The sequence below is a fragment of the Pipistrellus hanaki genome, assembly GCF_964339955.1.
Source record: "Pipistrellus hanaki genome assembly, chromosome: 1".
Lineage (NCBI taxonomy): Eukaryota > Metazoa > Chordata > Mammalia > Chiroptera > Vespertilionidae > Pipistrellus > Pipistrellus hanaki.
In genome coordinates, this window is record NC_140503.1 from 52,936,480 (window position 1) to 52,958,614 (window position 22,135).

The 22,135-nt window shown below is 40.7% G+C and overlaps 1 protein-coding gene across 4 annotated transcripts in view; it reads left to right on the plus strand.

The window, feature by feature from the left end:
* The first annotated feature begins 3,279 nt into the window (after positions 1 to 3,279).
* The window catches only part of ATOSA (atos homolog A), an 81,021-nt gene continuing 62,165 nt past the window's right edge, over positions 3,280 to 22,135 (plus strand). For 2 of the 4 annotated variants that reach the window (XM_084894117.1, XM_084894119.1), the window contains exons 1-2: positions 3,854 to 4,218; positions 5,012 to 5,129. In XM_084894117.1, coding sequence (XP_084750243.1) covers positions 5,114 to 5,129 — 16 coding nt within the window. In that variant the 5' untranslated portion in view covers positions 3,854 to 4,218; positions 5,012 to 5,113. Of the gene's footprint in view, positions 3,771 to 3,853; positions 4,219 to 4,419; positions 4,478 to 5,011; positions 5,130 to 22,135 lie in introns of those variants that run through there. The other 2 variants (XM_084894118.1, XM_084894115.1) reach the window with 2 other exon arrangements.

The following is a 22,135-nucleotide window of genomic DNA, read 5'->3' on the forward strand; positions in this document are numbered from 1 at the left end:
TTTAGTAAGAGAACTTATAGAGACCTCTATTAACTACACAGTTTTGTTAGGTACTGCCCATTTCAACAAAACCTGCAAAAGTTGAGGCGATTACCTTCTTGCTGAAGATAAGTTTACATTTTTGAAGGTAGCTATGCGTACATCTTTGGGACACTAGGGGAAAGCAAAATGGAGAACAAAACAGATGGGAAAAGGGTATGGTCCTGCCAGTTGTTTTGACTTTCTTGCATCACCTACCCTCTCCCCTCGCCAAGTATGAACCAGAGATGTTTGTTATGCCTGGGGGCCCCAAGATGCACACTCACTTACTGCCAACATTTAGAGTTGCTATTGTAGGTAGGTCCTTACTTCCAAACACTCTAGACATGTTTTATGCAAATATAGAATTGGTTTAGGATTAGAAAGGAAAGAGATTATTTATTGTCAGAGTCCAATCACCTTGTTTTTTGTTTTTTAAATAAATTTCTTTTCTTAATATATTTTATTGATTTTTCACAGAGAGGAAGGGAGAGCGATAGAAAGCTAGAAACATTGATGAGAGAGAAACATCGATCAGCTGCCTCCTGCACACCCCCACTGGGGATGTGCCCGCAACCAAGGTACATGCCCTTGACCGGAATTGAACCCGGGACCTTTCAGTCCGCAGATCGACACTCTATCCACTGAGCCAAACCGGTTTTGGCCAAGCACCTGGTTTTTATAGGTGAAAGAAGGCTGAAGAATATGACTTGACCAAGGCTATGCAACTACAGTAGTGAGTCCTGGAAGCTCCATGAGAATAGTCACCCTGTTTTTGGTGACCTTTGTATTCACAGAGATTAGCACATGCCTAGCAAATAGTGAATGCTGAGTGAGCAAAATAGTAACTTGAATAATGAATGAATGAGTAAAAAATATACCTCTTTCAAATACTTTTTGCAATGCCATAATGATCTCCAATTTCTAACAGACCTTTTTATTTTCTCAATAAAAAGTTTCAAGGTTAAAAAAAAAGTTTCAAGGTAGTCTAACAAATGCTTAGACAACATCATTTATTCACATGCTGTTAACTTAATTATTTAAAAGAGAATTTGTTTGTGTTCCAGATTATCCAATAATTACAGCTTTTGCTCTCAACATTTTTTTTCTGGTCTTTATGCCTCTTGAAAATTAAGCAGAGAAAAAGGAACTAGTAAATCACAGATCTTGCTGGCTTGTTCACTCAGTAAGCCTTTTACAATAGTTGTTATCTGGTCCCAGCTGTTGTGCTAAATTTAGGATTTTGGATTATATGTAACTGTTCTTTCTGTCTCCCATTACCAAGGTTAATTGAGAAGTGATTGCAGAACAAGTGAAACTTCAGTTCATAAAAGAAACTACATAATACGGTATTCAATAATATCAGAGCCAAATCCACTGAGAGTTAACATTTGTAGCGTTTATATAGATTAAAGAACTGTTACCATTGGTCAGAAGTTTCATCTTCATCAGAACATTTTCTTGAAAACAAAATGTTACCTTCCTGTATGTCCTGCCCTGCTCAGCCAGTTTTTTCTCCGGGCAAACAGCAGTGTTTTGACAAGGCAAACAGCAGAGAAAGAACTGGGCCATCAATAAAGAGAGAGGGCCGAAACCGGTTTGGCTCAGTGGATAGAGCATCAGCCTGCAGACTGAAAGGTCCCAGATTTGATTCCCGTCAAGGACATGTACCTTGGTTGTTGGCACATCCCCAGTATGGGGTGTGCAAGAGGCAGTTGATCGATGATTCTCTCTCATCGATGTTTCTAACTTTCTATCCCTCTCTCTTCCTCTCAGTAAAAAAAAATAGAGAGAGAGAGAGAGAGAGAGAGAGAGGAAAAAACATCAAATTTGTTGTTCCACTTATGCATACATTCATTGGTTGATTCTTGAATGTGCCCTAACTGGAATGGAACCCACAACCTTGGATGTATAAGGATGATGCACTAACCAACCCTGGTCAAGGTTGTTTCGCTCTGTTTTTAAAAATATGTTTTTTTTATTGATTTTTAGAGAAAGAAGGGAGAACGATAGAAACATTGATGAGAGAGAAACATCATTGATTGGCTGCTTCCTGCACACACACACACACACACACACACACCCTCTCCCTTCTACTGGGTACCAAGCCGGCAACCTAGGTATGGGCCCTGACCGGAAATTGAACCGGTGACCTCTTTGTTCATGAGTCCATGCTCAACCACTGAACCATACCAGCTGGGCTGCCCTGTTTTTTTGTTTTGTTTGTGTGTGTGTGTGTGTGTGTATGTGTCTGTGTGTGTGTTTGTTTGTTTTCTGTTTTTTTAAATCCTCACTTGAGGAAATGTTTTTATTAATTTTAAAGAGAGGAAGGGAGAGAGAAACTTCTATCCGTTGCCTCCCATAGAGGCCCCAACTGGGAATCTAACCTGAAACTGAGCTATGTGCCCTGACCAGAATCTAACCAGAAACCTTTTGTTGTACAGGTTAACACTCCAACCTACTGAGCCACCTGGCCAGGACTGTCCTGTTTTGATTAGATACAATCTTAGAGTTACGGCTGATAATTGCAGTTGTGAATGTAATTTTGCAGTAGATATCAACACGTCTAGAACATATTACTAATTTTTCATAAAAGAAATGTCATGTATTTGATAGATCTGAGGCCAAAAAAAAAAAAAGGCAAATTCCAATTTCATACTTCCCAATAACTTCTCTGAAGTAAAAGTAATACATACTCAATGTAAAAACCTTGGAAATCACAGAAGAGTACAAAGACAAAAAGTAAATCACCTGTAGACCTTCCCTGTTGTGATTCTTGCATGCAAAATTATTTCTTTAAAAAAAAATCTTTTTCTAATAAAACCAAAGAGCATGGCAAATTTCGTACTTCTTGCCTCTGTTTTGAGCTCACAACCCCCTATGTATGGACTTTGCCTATTAACCGAGTAGCTAATAGCTTCAGTACTTGTTAGGATTGCTTTCTTAAATGACAGCAGATCCTTGTCATCTGTTTGCGTTGGAGCGATGACACAACATCACGACCAAAACGCAATGTCGCATTGTTACAGCAAACACGAAAATTACAGCTCCCCAACAATAACACGGTGTCAACAGTGCGCCCTCCTGGCATGAGTCAGTGTTTTTAGCTGTTATACAAGTTATTTTTAGCACCGCCAGTGCCTCCGGAGCTTGGGTCCCGAATCCTACAAACATCCCCAGTGACGGGGGGAAATCTAGGGTACGAGGGGTTTGCTCTTAAACTCTGAACCTCCCCACCCCCCATGCGCAAGGCTGCCCCCTCTCCGGTCCGGGCCACATTGGCCTCGGGTCCACCGCGCGCCACCGTCCGCTCGGTGCTCAGTCGGAACTCCGCGCCAGCATCCCGTGTGGAGGAGGAGGAGGAAGAGGAGGAGGAGGCGGCCGCGGCGAAGGAGGAGACTAAAATTATCCTCCACGTCTGGGGCAGGCCCTCGGATGACATCTCCCCAGTCACCCCGTGTTCTAATAGCGCGGCTCAGATTCCCGGTCGGTCGCAGACGCGCTGCAGCTGGCCCGGAGCTCGGAGTTCGGACGGGAGGCGACCGCCCACCGGAGCGCCTCCAGCCGCCCGGGCCTCCGGGGCCCCGCCGGCCCGCCCGCCTCGCCGCCGCCACCCCGCGCCCTCCCAGCCGCCTCGGGGCACCTGCACCCAAACCGCAAGCCCCTCCAAGCAGCGCCCCGGGACGCGCGGGGCGTCGCCATAACAACCGGGCGCCCGCGCGGAGCCCGCCGCCGGGAGGAAGTGACGAGCGGTGGGTTGGCTGTTGTCGGGCCACGTGACCCGGGCAGTGTTTTGACAGGCGGACGGCGGAGAAAGGGCTGGGGGAGCGGGCGCCGGAGCGGGGCGCCGGCGGAGAGGCGGGCGGGCGGCGGGCGGAGCGCTGGCCGCGGCGCGGGGCGGGCGGGCCGGCGGGGGGCCGCGGGGCGCGGGGCGGAGTGCGGGGAGCAGCGAGGCGGCCGCCGCGGCGGGGGTGCATGGACCCGGGGGCTCCGGGCGGCCACGTCCCACTCGTCCTCCCGGGCCCCCATGGTCCCCTAGCGCCGCGCGGGGGGGCTCTGCGCGCCGCTGTCCGCAGCCGCCGGCCCTGCGCCGCCCCGCGCCTCCCGGCTCCGCGGGGACTGTGATGCGGGGCGCCGCGCGCGGCTGAGGAGCGCCGAGCGGAGGGATCGGGACGGCGGAGAGCCAGCGGGGCAGCTGAGGTCGGCCGGGGCGCCGGGAAAACAACTCTCGGGCGGGGAGAGGGGCGGCGGGCGGCGGGGCCGAGGGGGCGCGGCCGCGGACCTGCCGGGCGCCCCGGGGCTCCGGGCGCAGAGCCGGGTCGGGGGAGGGACCCGGGCGGCCCCGGAGAGCGTTTGGGCCGGGGGCGGGGCGGGGAGGGCCGGCCGGGCTCCGGGCCGCTCATTGTGTGAACTTGGCCGGGGCGGGCTGGAAGGCTACAGCCTGAGGGCGGTCGCCCAGGTGAGGCGGCTGCAGCCCCCGGGCAGCGCCGGGGGGTTTGAAGAGTTTCCTGCGTCCGGCTCCGGGTCCGAGGATTCCTCTACCAGCCCCGCGGAAGGTGCCACTGCTCCCAGCGGCGGTGTTTTGTTTTGTTTTGTGTTTTGGGATTTTGTTTGTTTGTTTTTACAAAGGGGTTATTTATCTTGTGTTGCTTGAGTCTTTCCCCCCCCCCCCCCCCCTTGCCCGTACCTCCAGGTTATAAATAGATCTTCCTTTTGGTTCAGAGACACTGTGTCAAGGAAGGACACTTTGGCCTGGAGAGCGCCGGGCAGGGAAGAGGGGTGCTGGGTCCGGACGAGTTGAGGAAGGCGGTGCAGAAAGAGTTTTGGTTTTTTTGGTTTTGTTTTGTTTTGTTTTGTTTTCCCCCAAATCTGCCGGTACTGCTGTCACCGCAGTTCGTGCCAGGAAGAGGCCTAAACTGTTAACAGTAGTTTTCTTGCAAGGTTTGAGTGTTCGAGCAGAACCTGATTAGTTTTATTTTGGTCTCTTTTTTAGCATTTTGCTAACAGCAGCAGCCACAGAAGCTGCGGCGAGCCCGTGGAAGGAACCCACCACACGTGTGTTTCGCAGCACCCTGGGTGGAAATTGGATGTGAAAATGAAGCCAGACCGAGGTAAATGGCTTATTTAAGTAGGTTTTCCACCCCCCACCGCTACCCCCGCCCCCCATGTCCCATTTTTGAAGCGTGAACCTAATTCTATGGGAGGACCAACATTTTGTGTATTACACACGCTTGCTTATTTCTGTTACAGATTCCAGCTGGTAAGGTAGAGAAGGGGGCATGAAGAGACAGTTAGGATCTAGATGGGAGGATGCAGTCTTCAAAACTGAAGTACTTTCAAGAGAAGTTCTGTTGTAACTCAAACCGAGGTTGTCAAGGTCAGCATTTGTAACTTGCCACAAGACTTGGTATCATTTTAGAGCTACATTACTCATTTTAGGTAAAGTCAGTCTAATTTCAGTTTTAAAGAGGTTTGCAAACTTAAGAGTTTGAACTTGATATGTTGAGGAAAATTTAGTTTAAGTCTGAATTAACAAATACTATTATTTGTGTCACTTTCATTAGCTGATTTTTGTGCCTTAGGCAAACTCTAAAACTTTGCAAAGTACTCTAGGGCCTTATTCAAATATGTCAATATATGAACCGCTTAGAGGGCTATTGAAATCCCTAATGATAGGTAAATGTGTCATTTCCTTTCCACGCCTGTATTTGCAGGACTTTTGAGAATAATGTATATACTTTTTTAAGGACTTCAGAGGAATTGAAAACTCATTTATCAGTTTTCTTTTGATTAATGGCATGGACCAAGATGAGATTTTAATATAGTAGCAGTTAGAAGGCTTTTCAGTCCGTTGGGGATTTAATTGTAAGAAGATGATTGTTGTATTTGGTAGGGAGTTGGGCTAGATGACAAAATTCCTTCCAAACCTGAGGATTATGGTTTGGAAATGTTAATTTATCCTCATATGAATTAGATGCTCATTTTAAAAAAGATGTATTAAACTGGTTATTTTTTCATAATTTTTTCCAAAGTGGACTAGAGAGAGAAATTTTCTCATCAGAACTAGTGTCTTTTAAAATGCACTAGAAGTGGAGAAAGCCATTCTTAACTTAGTAGCTTAAATTAGTTTAAAGTGCTAGGCTGTTTCTTAAAATCAGCCTAAGTATATTAGCAAGTATATTGCTACTAAGCAGGTGTTTGTGTAGAATCCAGGTTTATTTAGACTTTTAGATTACATCAGTGACTTTGGAAAAATGGCACAATGTCACTAATTGCATCTCAGAATAAACAAGCAAGTAAAATCAAAGTTGCTATTTGCTTTGGGGTTTTTCATTGCTTTTAACGTTGTAAAAAGTTCAGAAATATTGGCACACAATCTCCATTTTTGCCAAAACTAGTACTAGACATTATAAAATGTTAGTTATATACTAATATAGATTATTAAGGAAAATAAATAAGTTTATTCATCAAGACTCCTGAAGAAGTAATTTTTTTCCTCCCTAAAACTGTATCTTTCTTAAGCATTGTGGTGTAAAAATGATGGGATTGCAAGTCTGGTACTGTAATTATATTTCACAATAATTACTTGAATCTTTAGGCCCATGGCTCATTTCTTTTGACTAGAACCCAGAGTAAGTAATATCTTTTACTTTGCAAAGTAGTATAGAAATACTGAAATAAACTTTTCACAAAATAAACTTACGTCAGTTCGTGCAATGTGGCTTGTATTTACTGTTCTATTTCTATTTTTAAAAATTGCTGTCACAACCCAGTGAATTGATTACTTGACCTGCATTTGGAAAGGCACAGTTAGTTATGGGCAACACTCATCGAGCTGACAGTGACACTTATTGTTTTGTACATTGTGGCTAAGAAACTGTTCCATATGAGCGAGTTTTCTGGATAATTGAAACTTGACTCTTTAAGTGCCAAAAATATTTTCGATTATAGTCATGATATGTGGATAGACCTTTAAAATAGTAATGTCTCCTTGCCCTTTAAAAAAAATCTATAGAATCAGTGTAGTTTATTTTTTTTTAATATATATTTTATTGATTTTGTACAGAGAGGAAGGGAGAGAGATAGTTAGAAACATCGATGAGAGAGCGTCATTGATCAGCTGCCTCTTGCACACCCCTTACTGGGGATGTGCCCGCAACCAAGGTACATGCCCTTGACCTGAATCGAACCCGGGACCCTTCAGTCCCCAAGCCGACACTCTATCCATTGAGCCAAACCGGTCTCGGCTAGAATCAGTGTAGTTTAATCTTTAATAGTAAAGGGGCATTGTTATGAATTTCAACTTTGAACTCTGTCATAACCTAGAAATGCCCTAAAGAGAGATTTAAATTTATAAGGTTTTTTTTTTTTTTTTTTTTTTTTTTTTTTTGCCTCTAGCTTAAACCACTTCTACTGATTTTTGTGTTTTAGATTTGATTTTTAATTTCCCATGCTGTCAACAGTTTTCATTGCTAATAGGCATATGCTTATTCTTGCCTCCACTTAATTTCATGGCTTTAGATCTCTGGGCTAGAGAGCTAGACAACCACCACACTTAATGTTGAGTTCTATATAAAATGAGAGTAAGTAAGAGAACCCTTGGGTATTCTTCAGACTCTGAGTCAAGTGTATGAATTCTAGTGTAGAAACATTGAGACATTTGCTTAGTGAGACACAGCTGTGCTTCAGAGAGTTTCTAAATATGCCTACAAGATTGGGTGTGATAGTTGGCTAGTTGAAAAAGTTATTTTAAGTGAGGAACTGCAAAAAATAACACCCTTAATTATTCACTTATCTTTTGATGTAGGATCAGGCCTTATTAGGGGGTAAAATGGGGCCCATTTTTCAAAGATAATCTTTTTTGTTGTAGAAAGCACACCATATGAATATGCTTTTGATTTTAAAAAGTTTTAAAATTGATTTTAGTATATATATATTTGATTTCGGAGAGGAAGGGAGAAGGAGAGAGAGAGAGAAACATCAATGATGGGAATCATTGATCAGCTGCCTTCTGCATGATCCCTACTGGGGATCAAGCCTGCAACCCCTATGTGCCTGACTTGGAATCGAACCATGACTTCCTAATTCATAGGTTGACACCTAAACACTGAGCCATGCCAGCCAGGCTAATTTTGACTTTTTTTTTAACATGGAATAAGATTTTGCAGAGCAATCTGAGGGTAGAATCTTTTAAATTATAAAAAGTTTTAATTATTTTTAATGTTTCACAATTTTATAGGAGTCTTACGGGAATTTGTTTTGGGGGAGAAGGGATTATATGCTCACCAAAATGATATTCATCAAAATATGCTCCAAAGCATTCAACATAGTTTTCACTGAAAAAACTTTTTTTTACACTCATTTCATTGGTCTATATAATATTTAAATAAATTAGTTAATTTTGATTGGCATAAACAGATTTGGGAACAAACACCAGATTCTAAACTTACAACTCTACTAAGCAGAAGTAAAAGCATGCAGGCAACTAAAAAATACAGTAAGTCCTCACTTAATGTCATGGATATTTTCTTGGCAACTTAAAGTAAAACAATGTGAAGAAAAACTAATAGCCCAGCCTGAGGGGCTAGGTGGTTGGGCATCAACCTATAAACCAGGAGATCACTAGTTCAATTCCCAGTCAAGGCCCATACCTGGGTTCTGGGCTCTATCCCCAGTTGGGAGGGCAGCAGGGCAGGGGAAGGGGGCATGTAGGAGGCAGGCAGTCAATGACTCTCTCTCATCATTGATGTTTCTCCCTCTCCCTCTCTCTTCTCTGAAATCAATAAAATAAAATAAAATAAATGTTTTTAAAAACACCAACATTACCATAGGCAAAAGTTCAGTTCTGATGGCATATTTCTAGTCACAGAAACATCACCAGACTTTTAAATAAAGACCCGAAACACTTCTACTACTAAACATTGAAATAAATGTGAGTTATACATACATTTAAAAAGATTAATGAAAACAAGGAAGATAAAAAAAATTAAAACAACAAGGGAGATAATTGTTTTCCATCCCACTTCTTCCCTCTCAGGGTCACAGGTGGCTGGATCCTTTCCCAGCAGCTCAGGGCAGGAGGTGGGAACCACCCTGGACAGGATGGCCTTCCATCCCAGGATGCACCACGCACATCCACACTCAGCCTGGGACAATCTAGCCACCCCACTCACCTCACACGCACATCTTTGGGAAGTGGGAGGAAACCCACACAGACATGGGAGGATGAGTTAATGCCACACAGACAGTGCCCGCCCTCCCATCCCTGAACCCCCTCCCCCGTTTCATCAATATTATCACGAAACAATGTTAACAATGATATCTCAGGACTTGTTGTACCCTACTGGATATTAGTGTCTTTTAGTTTGCTTTTATGGAGGGGAAAGCATTGGTCAGTCTTGCTAGTAGGTTAAGTAGAAGGAGAGCTTCTACCATACTTTGTACCATAATCAAGATGTTACTGTTTAAAGGTTTAATATTCATAAATTAATAAATATGTATGCATTATTTCAATTAAAAAAAGATGTTACTGTTTAATGCAGTGGTTACATTTTATTACAGTCAATAATATTTACCCTTGTCTCAGGTAAATACTTAAAAGAATTTTTTTTTAAAGTTTTTGCATAGTATTACTTGAGCAATGCTGCTAATGATGACTCTTGCATGTTATTAGCACAGGCTTTGGAATTATTTGTAATTGTATCCTTGTTACATTACTTGCTAACTATGTGGTCTTCATCAAATTACTTAATCCCTGAGAGTTTCAGATTCTTTGTCTGTAAAATGGGGAGAATACCAACTTCTCATAGTTGTTAACAGTGAAATATGACAGTGTTTGGGACATAGATAAAAATTAAATGATAATCTCGATCATGTTAAACAAGACATTACAAATACTTCTATGTTGGTCAGTTATAAAATATGTTTAAATGAGGTAAGGAAGTAATCAAATGTGCAATAACATAACACTATTTCATTTTGTTTTAAAATTCATAGTGTTCAAACTGCTATGGTTCAAGCAGATTTAATAGGATGTTAATGTATAGTTATCTGAGAATATAAAAACTACAAAAGGATGCTTGCCATTGGTGTGATTTATTCCTTATATTGTGATTTGTTATTAAATTATAGTTTAATCTCTCTATGTAAGAGGTGACCTGGGTGGACTAAGCTTCCTAGGAATAGCGTTTGCAAGGTTGTTAACTGCTGAGTAAAGGTGGGCAGCTGGGACAGTTAAGTGACATTACTCCACCTTATTCTCATGTACCAATTAGGACCTGGTCCTAAACTGTATGGGATCTGTCCAGTGTTTCAAGAGAAGTCCAACGTGAGATCTTCCTGTAGAAGTAATTAAAGCATTAGGTTATTTTATGCTATAAATGTATGGTATTTCTAATTATATTTATTTTAAATGAGTGGTATTTTCCCCCTATACAAACTTATTTCAAAACTAGAGGCCCAGTGCACAAATTCATGCATAGGTAGGGTACGGCTGGCCTGGGGGAAGGGATGTGGGAGGTTGGCTGGCCCGCTCTGCCCCTTGGTTGAACTCCAAGTGGAGGGGACAATTTGCATATTAGCCTTTTATTATATAGGATAATGGACTATAACCTTACCTTTTTATTTCTAATGTTCCCAAAGTTTCAGAGTCTTAAGCTTATGGTATTATATAATAATCTGAGTAGAGCCAGCATCTTTGTAATTTAAAATATAAACATCAATTTACTCTGCTTTATGTTTTGATTAGAAACAGTTTTTTTCATTAGCCATTCCTAAGAGTGTTAAAGTTGAAGCTCCTGGAGCAAAACCTGTTACACAAGCAAAATACCAAACAATTTTACTTTTTTGAGATTAAAACTGAAAGGAGCGCTGTCTTAGTGTAAAAAAGAGACCCAAGAAAACTCCCTCTCCCATTCCACTATCTGAGGTTTCAGTGAAAAGAGTGCCCTCCATGAGGAAGCCAAATCTGCTGGTGCCTTGACCTTAGATTTCCCAGCATCTAGAACTGTAAGAAATAAACTTCTGTTGTTTATAAACCACATCATGTTTTTTAAATTTATTTTTTATTGAATTTATTGTGGTGACATTGGTTAATAAAATTATATAAGTTTCAAGTGTACAATTCTAGAATACATCATCTGTACATTGTATTGTGTGTTCACCACCCAAGTCAAGTCTCCTTCCATCACCATTTATCCCCCTTTCCCTGTAGTGATCACCATAGTATTGTCTGTATTTATGCGGGCTTTTTGTTTGTTTTTTTAATTGATTTTAGAGAGAGGAAGGGGGGAGATTGGGGGATGGGAGAGAAAAAGAAAGACAGACAGACAGACATCAATGTGAAAGAGAAGCATCAATCTGTTGCCTACTGCATGCACTCCGACTGGTACCTACCCTGGGTATGTGCTCTGACCAGAATCAAACCTGCCACCTTTTGGTGTACCAACCAAATGAGCCACACTGGCCAGGGCCTATTTCTTTATTTATTTTATTCTTAATCCCTTTACCTTTTTCAGCCAGCCCCGCAACTCCCCTTCCTCTCTGACAGCGATCAGTCTGTTCTCTATCTATGAGTCTGTTTCTACTTTGTTCTTCAGTTTATTTTGTTAAGTAGATTCCACATTTGAGTGAATGGTACTTGTCTTTCTCTGGCTGGTTCATTTCACTTATCATAATACTCTCCAGGTCCATCCATGCTGTCGTAAAGGTAAGGTTTCCTTCTTTTTTATGGCTGAGTAGTATTCCACTGTGTAAATGTACCAGAGCTTTTTATCCACTCATCTACTGATGGACACTTGGGTTGCTTCCAGATCTCAGCTACTGTAACTAATGCTGCAATGAACATAGGGGTGTACATATCCTTTCAAATGAGTGTATTGGGTTTCTTTGAATATATTCCCAGAAGTGGAATCACTGGGTCATAAGGAAGTTTCATTTTTAGAAGATATATTTTCTGTCCACAGAGGCTGTACCATTCTGCATTCCCACCAGCAATGCATGAGAGTTCTTTTTCTCAGCTTCCTTACCAACATTTGTTTGTTGATTTATTGATGATAGCCATTTTGACAGCCATTCTGGTTTTAAATTGCATCTCTCTGATGATTGGTGACATTGGTCATCTTTTCATATGTCTGTTGGCTATCTGTATGTCTTCTTGGGAGAAGTGTCCATTCAGCCACCTAGTTTATGATATTTGTTATAGCAGCCCAAGTGGACTTTCTGATTATATTACTAATTTAGCTTTAGCCTTGGTAGTGCAGTGGCTTATGAACTTACCTATCGTTTAATGCAACCCTGTTAACCTCAAACAGTCCCTTCTTGGGCAACTGAACTAGGAGGAAAGAAATGGTAAGGATTAGAAAACAACAGCAAGGGGATTAGCTGCATTGCTTACTTGCTAAGGATAGTTCATTGTTAGCCAGTGTAAATCAGCCAAGAGAGATGATAGATGTTGATAGAAAAGAAGTGTTGACTAGATTAAATAGAGTAGCCTTTTGCTAACTTCCCAGGTGGAGATGGGGGTGGTTATATTGGTAATAATAGTTAAAACTTGTCCAAGATATGTGCCAGGCTCTGTTCCAATTAGTTTGCATATATAACTCATTTAATCCTCACAGTTCCTCAAGGAAGTAGGTAGATGTTTTTGTCATCTCGATAAATAAAACCGAGTCACAGAAAGTTTAGTAACTTACCCTTTGTTAAATAGCTAATAAGAGGGTTGGCCCAGATTTGATGTAAGCTCTAGTTACTAGTACATGCTCTTAACCCTCTGATTGGGAGCAGCAAAGTTTGTTAAAATATTATAAAATATTGAGACCAAATTGGTTTAAAAATAGGCTTGAGGAAAATTCAAAACTGATTTGGTAAGTAGTACAGTCTTGTAAAGCTCCTTATTTCCTCTGTTTTACCAATTTACAGTGGGAAAAGTAAGAGTACTTTTTCTTTTGAGTTATTTTGAGATTAAATAAATTAACGTATGCAATGTGCTTAGAATAATGGCTGGCACATGGTAAACATTCAAAGATGCTATTGTTATTGGACATGTTCTAAATTAAGAAGTCAATCATTTAGGAAAGCAGGGGAGGACAAAAGGAAGGCGTTAATTGAGCTATGAGTGTTTTGCATATGAACTGTAATTTCAAATCAAAACCTGACTACTGCCCTAACCGGTTTGGCTTAATGGATAAAGTGTCAGCCTTCAAACTCAAAGGTCCCAGGTTCGATTTCAATTTCGGTCAAGGGCATGTACCTTGGTTGTGGGTACATCCCCAGTAGGGGGTGTGCAGGAGACAGTTGATTGATGTTTCTCTTTCATTGATGTTTCTAACTCCCTATCCCTCTCCCTTCCTATCTGTAAAAATCAATAAATACATTTAAAAAACACACAAAACCTGACTACTATTGATCTGTCATCCATTTACATATCAGTAGCTGTAAAATATTGTTGGTTTGATACAACTTCTGAGATTCAGATACTAAAGGGATTGACATAGAGGTTCCTTGTGTTGTGTTTTTGCCCGCCATCTGAGGCTAAGGATGTTAAAAACTGAATATTAAACTTAGAATAACTTAATACCGATATTTCTTGTAATAAAAAAATAAAAATTATAGTGCCTAAAAATAGTATTTTTCTCGGTGGGTAAATGAAAGTCAGTTTGTCAGTGGTTAATTCTGTCTTTGCTTAAATGGGTGAAAACTCAGAATAGTTTCTTTTTAAAATATACATATATTTTTACTGATTTTGGAGAGGAAGGGAGAGGGAGAGAGAGTAGAAACATCAATGCTAAGAGAGAAGCATAATCAGCTGCCTCCTGCACATCCCACACTGGGGACCGAGCCCACAATGACTGGGAATCAAACTGTGACCTCCTGGTTCATAGGTTGACACTCAACCAATGAGCCATCCCGGCCAGCCTCGGAATAATTTTTTGATTATGTCAGACTTTCTTACTGAACTGAAATAGGATGGACTGAGTAAAAATGGCAGTAGCTAGTAAAAATATTAGATAGTAGTCCAGGTTTAATACCAAAGACACCTAGCAATAATTGTGAGTTACGTTTTCTCATATTTTCTGTCCATGTAAAAGATACTCATCCTGTAAAATTACAAGAAGGCCTTTTGCATCTCTTCCCCTTGTTCATCAGGCCTACCTCTACTGGCTACCTTTTAGGTTTTTGATTACTTCTCAGAGCCATATACACACTATTCCTTCGGCCTAAAAGCCTTTCTCTCTAGTCACATTGGTAACCCCTTGTCATTCTGCTGATCTTGGCTTAAATGTCATTTTTCAGAAAGGCTTTTTCTGACTACTCTATCTAGCATGCTCAATTAATGTAAGATGCTATCTTTATTTATTAAATTAGATGTCCTTTGTTCTGTGTCTCAGCAGTCTGGCTTTTCTTCTTCATAGCGTTTACCACATTTTGCAACGTTTCTCCCTTTGTTCATTGTCTGTCTCCAGACCAGACATTTAAGTTCTGTGAGGCCTGGGACCTTATCTCTTTTTCACAGCTGTGTTCCCATCACCTAGCAGGTAGCCTTATGCATATGGATGTGTTGCGGGTGCTTAGGAATTGCTTGATATATATTTGTTCGTGTTGTTGCTTCAGAGCTTCAGGTGAGATAATGTGTCAGAACTCGGTAAGCTATGAAGTGCTGTATATATGTTGACTAGCTTATTTATGGGCAGGAATGTTTATATAGATGAGCAGAGGGCAAATGCTTCCAAGTCCTGCCACCTACAGCTTAGAAATATCCCTTCACACAGTGCCTAATTCTCACTGTTTTTAAAGGTTTTCTTTGTCATCCTCATTATACTAACTAGAAATTCATTTAGATCAATAAATGTATATTTTAGTTATATATGTTTGAGGACCTATTGAAATGAAGGTTATACTTTGGTATAAAATTAGCTCAAAGAAGTCCTTCTTAGTAGCATGTTATAATGCAGGAAGAGTTTATTTAGACTTTACAGTCAGACTTAGAAATTCTAACTTCAGCATTTACCAGCTAGATGACCTTGAGGAAATTATATAGCCTGTCTGAACTTCAGTTCTTTTATTTTTCCCCATTGATCTTTAGAGAGAGAGTGGAAGAGAGGGGCAGAGAGAGAGAGAGAGAGGCGCAGACATTGATGTGAGAGACACATAGACTGGTTGCCTCCTGCACATGCCCATATCAGGGCTGGGAATTGAACCTGCAACCTGGACCAACACTGTAACCACTGAGCAACTGGCCAAAGCTTCAGTTCTTTTTGTTCTAACACCATCAACTGTAAGGATTGTGGGAGAGACTGAGAACCCACGGTTTAGCACCTAGAATATATGTGGCATGGGGTACGGATTGGTAAATGTTTTGCTTCCAAGAATACACAACTTGGGTTAGCTGCACTGAGAAAATGAGACTTTCTTTTTGTTCCTTTTTTTCTTCTTCTTTTTTTTTTTTTTTTTTTTTTTTTTTTTACTAATTGAAAAACATACAGTTTATTTAGCCTTTATAAGGAAATGAAAATCTAATGAAATGGGTAAAACATACTGTTTTTATACTAGGTTTGAGGAAGGTTGGCAAGTTGTAGGAACAGGTATAAGCCAAGGGTAGTAAACGGGAAAACTTAGAAATATCTGTTTATTCAGTTTCCTCTGGGTAGAAGGAGGTTACCTCTCACGTGAGGGTCTTATGATCTGCTTCAGGGAGGATGGAGGTTGTCACAGAGTCATTCTTTTTAAAAATATATATTTTATTGATTTTTTACACAGAGGAAGGGAGAGGGAGAGAGAGTTAGAAACATCAATGAGAGAGAAACATCAATCAGCTGCCTCCTGCACACCCCCTATTGGGTATGTGCCCACAACCAAGGTACATGCCCTTGACCGGAATTGAACCTGGGACCCTTGAGTCTGCAGGCCGACGCTCTAGCCACAGAACCAAACCAGTTTCGGCACACAGTCATTCTTGTATCTGCCAGAGAAAATGAGTGCTTCAGTGCTCTGTTGGGAAGGCTGCTTGAAACAGCCATAAGAGATCAACAGACCCTTATTGTGACCCTCTGAAACATACATTTTTTTTTTTTGCGGTTTATTTTTTTAATTTTTATTTTTTTAAATTAAATTATTATCTGTGTACATATTTTAACATTGCCTCCCCCTCCTAATATTGCCCCCCCCCAACATATTCTGCAATATACAACCAGAGGTTTGCCCTAGCTGGCTTGGCTCAATGGATAGAGGTTGTCCTGTGGACCGAAAGGTTCCCGGTTTGATTCTGGTGAAGGGCACATGTCTGGATTGAGGGCTCAATCCCCATAGGGGGCATGCAGAAGGCAGCCGATCCATGATTCTGATTCTCGTCATGGATTTTTCTCTCTCTCCCTCTCCCTTCCTCTCCTCTCTGAAATCAATTTTATATATATATATATATATATATATATATATATATATATATATATATATAGTATATCCAGCATTAGACCTCTGGAATGTGCATGCAACGGGGGAGGGAAAGTAGGTAATTGGAGCACACCAACTATTTCTGGGCAGTAATGTGCTGTAATGAGCACTGAGAGCAGCTCTAGGGCAGAGAGATTGGGGCAGGGTGGACTCCAGAAGGAGGTTGGTGGAAAATATTAGAGCAGTGAGATAGGGCCTAAAATTGCTTTTTCTTCATTTCATAACATTAGCTAGGATTGATTCAGGGCTTGGAGCATGGCCCTTCAGCTTCAGTGACTCAGGATTTAGACTTGTTCCATGATGCTTCAAGTAATGGCCGTTATAGGTTCAGAAAGTTTGGTAGCCGAAACCGGTTTGGCTCAGTGGTAGAGCGTTGGTCTGCGGACTGAAAGGTCCCAGGTTGGATTCCGGTCAAGGGCATGTACCTGAGTTGCGGGCACATCCCCAGTAGGGGGTGTGCAAGAGGCAGCTGGTCGATGTTTCTCTCTCATCGACGTTTCTAGCTCTCTATCTCTCTCCCTTCCTCTCTGTAAAAAAACAATAAAATATATTTAAAAAAAAAAAAAAAAGAAAGTTTGGTAGACTACTCTAGGAGTCTAATCATAACTCACATTATTTATAAATAATAATATTGATTCTAAGTATGACCATTATTTACTTAAAAACTTAGCCTTTTGGGAGCACAACCAATTTGTAGTTGGGGGTAACATTTTAAATTAATATGGAATTTACTTTTTCCCCCCCACTTAATCAAACTTATATGTTGTTGAATGGAAAAAAAATTTGGTATCAATATCTGAAATCAGGGCATTTAAAACTTTCATCTTGAAAATTTTTTATATTTTTTAACCAAATCAATTTTCTTTTGTGAAAAGATATGGTTTTTCACACAATAATGGGTCGTTTCTACTTAAATTTATAATAGAAAGAGAATGTGTAACTTTAGGATTTAGTAAAAATTGCCTTTTGACTTTTGAGGGGTTTTTTTTGTTTTGTTTGTTTTGTTTTGTTTTTTAAATATATTTTATTGATTTTTTTACAGAGAGGAAGAGAGAGGCATAGAGGGTTAGAAACATCCATCAGCTGCCTCCTGTACACCCCACGCCGGGAACGTGCCAGCAACCAAAGCACATGCCCCTGACTGGATTCAAACCCGGGACCACTCAGTCCAAAGGCCGATGCTCTATCCACTGAGCCAAACCAGACTTGGCTAAGGTTTGGTTTTAAAAGTATCTTTAGGTTAAAGCTCGATATCATATTTGGTATACTTGATGAAAGGATACTGATACATAAGAATTTCTAATTCATTTTACAAAAGAATTAGCCATAAGGATTTTTTTAAACTTCTCTACTTTGTTTGCTCCATAATTTAATTTACGTCTAATTTTTTAAAATTGCAAACCCTCAGAAAAGTTGGAATCCCACAGGTAACATCCAAATACCTTTACATAGATTGATAGTTAACATTTTACCACTTTTGTTTTATCTCTTACCTGATAAGTAGGTAGATGGGTAGATTAGCTGGACAGCCACAAGGAATTCTTACATTTTTTTATTTTTTGTTTTTATAATTTGAGAGTATGTTGCAGACATCATGACACTTCCGTCCCCTGTACACGGAGCTTGCTGGCACCAGCACATGAAGCTGACTTTGTACATTTCTTCCCAACTTTGACATCGCCTTGGTTGCTTGAAGTCTGCTATGTGGTATACCATGGAGATGGACATTGCAACAAAACCAGGGTGTTGTTTTTCCTGTGAAGCCAGTTGTTAAACGTTTATCATTATACCACTGCACGTATCTCCTAACAGTAAGAACCTTCTCCTACATACCTGGAACTCAGTTATCACAGTCAGGAGATCTAACACTGATGCAATACTAGTACCCAGTACCCAGTTTACATTCAGTTTCCCCAGTCATCCCAGTGTCATCTTCAGTCACATTGCCTTTTAAGGAGGTAAGTTGCTTCCTGTTACAGAATCGGAGTTAGACTCATGTTGGGCAACACATAGAAAGGCTTTAGGGTATGCTGTAAGAGCCAAAGGTAGAGTGAGTAAAAGTATTTCCTTTATTTTTTTAAAAAACAATCAGGTCATGTAAATTTGATAATTAAGAGTTTAAAGATTACTTGGACAAAGTGGATTTAAGAGGAAAAGTATTGATGAAATTTCAGTATTCTTTTGAATTAGGAGAATTGTATTTTTAATCCTAACACGTCAGGCTAGGACCTCAGTCCTTGGTATTCTTTTTTTTTTTTCTCTCCTTTTTTTAAAAATATATTTTATTGATTTTTTACAGAGAGGAAGAGAGAGGAATAGAGAGTTAGAAACATCGATGAGAGAGAATCATCTATCAGCTGCCTCTTGCACACCCCCTACTGGGGATGTGCCCGCAACCAAGGTACATGCCCTTGACCGGAATCGAACCTGGGACCTTTCAGTCCACAGTCCGACGCTCTATCCATTGAGCCAAACCAGTTTCGGCAGTCCTTGGTATTCTAAGGTTCCCTGCACTTGCATTTTGGGCACACTGATTTCCCTGTTCTTCAGTCACCATGAACACATGGATGAGCTGGAGCCTTTGCATTTGCTGTCCTCTTTTGAAATACAAGTCTCATGACTGTGTCCTTTATTTCATTAGACTCTCTGCCGGGTTGTTACCTCTGCAAAGAAGCCTTCCCTGATCATCCTATCAAAAAAGGGTGTTGCTCTTTTCTCTTCACTATGCATTCCTCTCTTCAGTCGCCTTCTCACTATTTAACCTGATGTTCTATATTTATTTATTTGTTTTCCCCCCTCCCCAATAAGAAAGTAAGCTTCATGAGGACAAGAACTTACTGACATTTGCATGCATCCTAGCATCTTTGTGGTATAGCATAAAGTTATTTTGACTGGAAATTTATACATTCTTTTTCTGTTCTTTGTTGGTTTTGTAACATAAGGAATTGGTTCCCTAGTCTCGGTTTTTATTTCTAGGTGGGTATATTTATGCCCACTTTTCAAGGTTATTTGGGGATCAAATGAGATGACTACACAAACATAATGCAACACAGCCCTGGCTGGTGTTGCTCAGTGGTTGGAGCGTTGGCTCATGCACCAAAGGATTCCCAGGTTCAATTCCTGGTCAAGGGCACATACCTGAGTTGCAAGTTCAACCCCAGCCCAGTTGGGGCATGTGTGGGAGGCAACCAATCATTGTCTCTCTTCACTTGCATCAATATTTCCCTTTCTCCCCTCTCCTCCCCTTTCCACCCTCTTAAAAAATCACTGGGAAGAAAAACCTCAGGTGAAGATTAACACAACAAAACAATACAAGGCATTTGATAACTGAATAAACGGTTAGAGTAATGTCTACTATCAAGTGCATAGGAAATTATAATTACAGTGGAGTGATTAATTTCCGGGCAGAGGCTGCCTTTTGGCAGACACAGCAGCTGGATTGAGCTTAAAAGGCAGGTGTGATTTGGATAGATGAAAATTTATAGAGATTGAGAGGGGAAGGTCTGGAAAAGAGGACATTCTAAACAATTAAGATGTTCAAGGAATGGCATGCAAATTAATGTGAATTGGAGGGGTTGTTTCTCTATTTCCCCTTTGCTACCAATTCTTTGTAATATATGAGAGATTAGTGTTTCCTTTTATGAAAATCTTGGGAATATTAACATAGCATACAATACCATAGCTGCTGTTTTATGATACTCTTTTGTTAAAGTCATAAATTGCACTATTTATTATAAAGTATCCATGTGTTATAATAAATACAGGGGAAGAAAACAGGATAAAGTTGGATATTCCTTGCCACATTCCAGATAATTGTTAGCAAAAACATAATAAACTCTGGGATTAGCAGCCCTTGTACCTTCCAAGCTCACATGTGTTAGGAGAGCAAGGAGATCTCCACAATACTGATACGCTTTCCTAGCTGTATTCAGGAGAGAATGAACTCATATCTTCTCTCTTACCCAACCAGATAAATACTTTCACACCAAAACTTCAAGAAAAAATGTTTGGCTATAGGAGAGGATTGCTCAGTGTATTGTAGTAGAAAGAGCACAAAGCAGGAAGTCTTACAGTCCATCGTTTATAACTCCTTTCTGAAAAGATTGTTTTCCTGAGAATGTGTATTCTTCTTAAGTTGGTATACTTGCTATTCAGAAGTCAGGATAAGGAACATGCCTGTGTCTTTGAGGAAGTGGATTCAAATCTTTGTAATTATTGTGTTGATTGAATACTAGTCCTGGGGGCATATTTCTTAATCCAGTTTATAACCCCTAGCCTGTACTTTTTCTTGTAGCTTATCTTCCAGAATTCAGGTATCTGCCAGGGAACTCTAAAAGGCTAACAATAAAAAATAAAAATAAAAATCCTAGGTTACATGATGGTACAGATTACATTCCATTCTGAAGAGATCAAGACATGAAAATGCTTTTATGATTCTGAAATTTCTCTCAAAATCATGCTATTGCCAGAAATCAGAGCAGGAAAGGTCCTCAGAGGTTGTCTCTTTCATTTTTACAATTGAGAAAACATGAAACATTGGACAGAGAAAAGAAGGAATCTGTCCAACCACAGAAATAAAACTCAAATTTCCTGTAGGCTGGTTGAATATTTTCCGTACCTCTCTACCTCTCCCAAGAGCACAGAGCACATCACTTGTAGGTTCTGGCAGCAAAAACAACATAATGGTCAGCCAGCCTTCCTCCAGGAACTTGAAAGAAACAAAGGCTATGGTTATATTTTAACATTGTTCTCCAGTTAATGTCTAATTACGTGCTGGAAATAAAATGATGAGCAAGGACTAACATGGCCTCTGGCCTCTGGAACTTGTAGCCAAATAGTCTTTCCTGACTTTTTTTCCAGAGTCAGCGGACAAATCAGGACTGGAAGTTTCCATGTGCTGTTTGGAAGAGGCACAGGTGGGGAGTTGGGAAAGTAACCCAAGAGGAAAAGAGTATCAGAGGGCCTGCGCAGACTTGTAGAACACCTACATTCCACTCATCTTTTCTGTTTGTGGTGGTCTCAGACATCTTTGGTTGTGTGTGTGTGTGTGTGTGTGTGTGTGTGTGTGTGCTGTTTTGAGAATGAGGAATGGACATTTATTCTCAGTCAGTGCAGGTTTCAAATGAGGTGCGCCCTTCCTGAGGCTTTCTCCATTTTCCCCTTTTCCCCTCTAGGCAATGCAGCTGAAACCTTCCTGGTCTAAAAGGTTAGAAACTACTTGAGACATTCTAATCCTAAGTACTTTCCACTGACCTGCTGGGTGAAATGATTGTATAAACCGAAATTGTGTTGAAAATGGAGAGCTTAATGGATTGACTGTAGCATTTGTATGAGGAAAAAGAAAACTCCCTCCACACAAAAAGGTGTACTCAATAGGTGCATTCCTTTGGAATCTACAATCTGTGATGCCAGTAGTGTAGTTAAGAAAGGTTTGTATTCCTCAGTTATGGCAGCCTGTGAGGTATGTGAATTCTGGCTGTAAATGTCTAGCAACTACTTTATCAAACTCTATTTAGTAAAATAAAAATAGCAACCTTGAATATATGCTTCTGAAGCCCATGTTGGTTGAATGTGATAAAGTAGAACCCAATACCTATTGGGGGGACATTGCAGGGGTTGGTAGTAATTGAGAGACAGTATCACATGAAGCAGTGGCTTTACACTTTTTTGC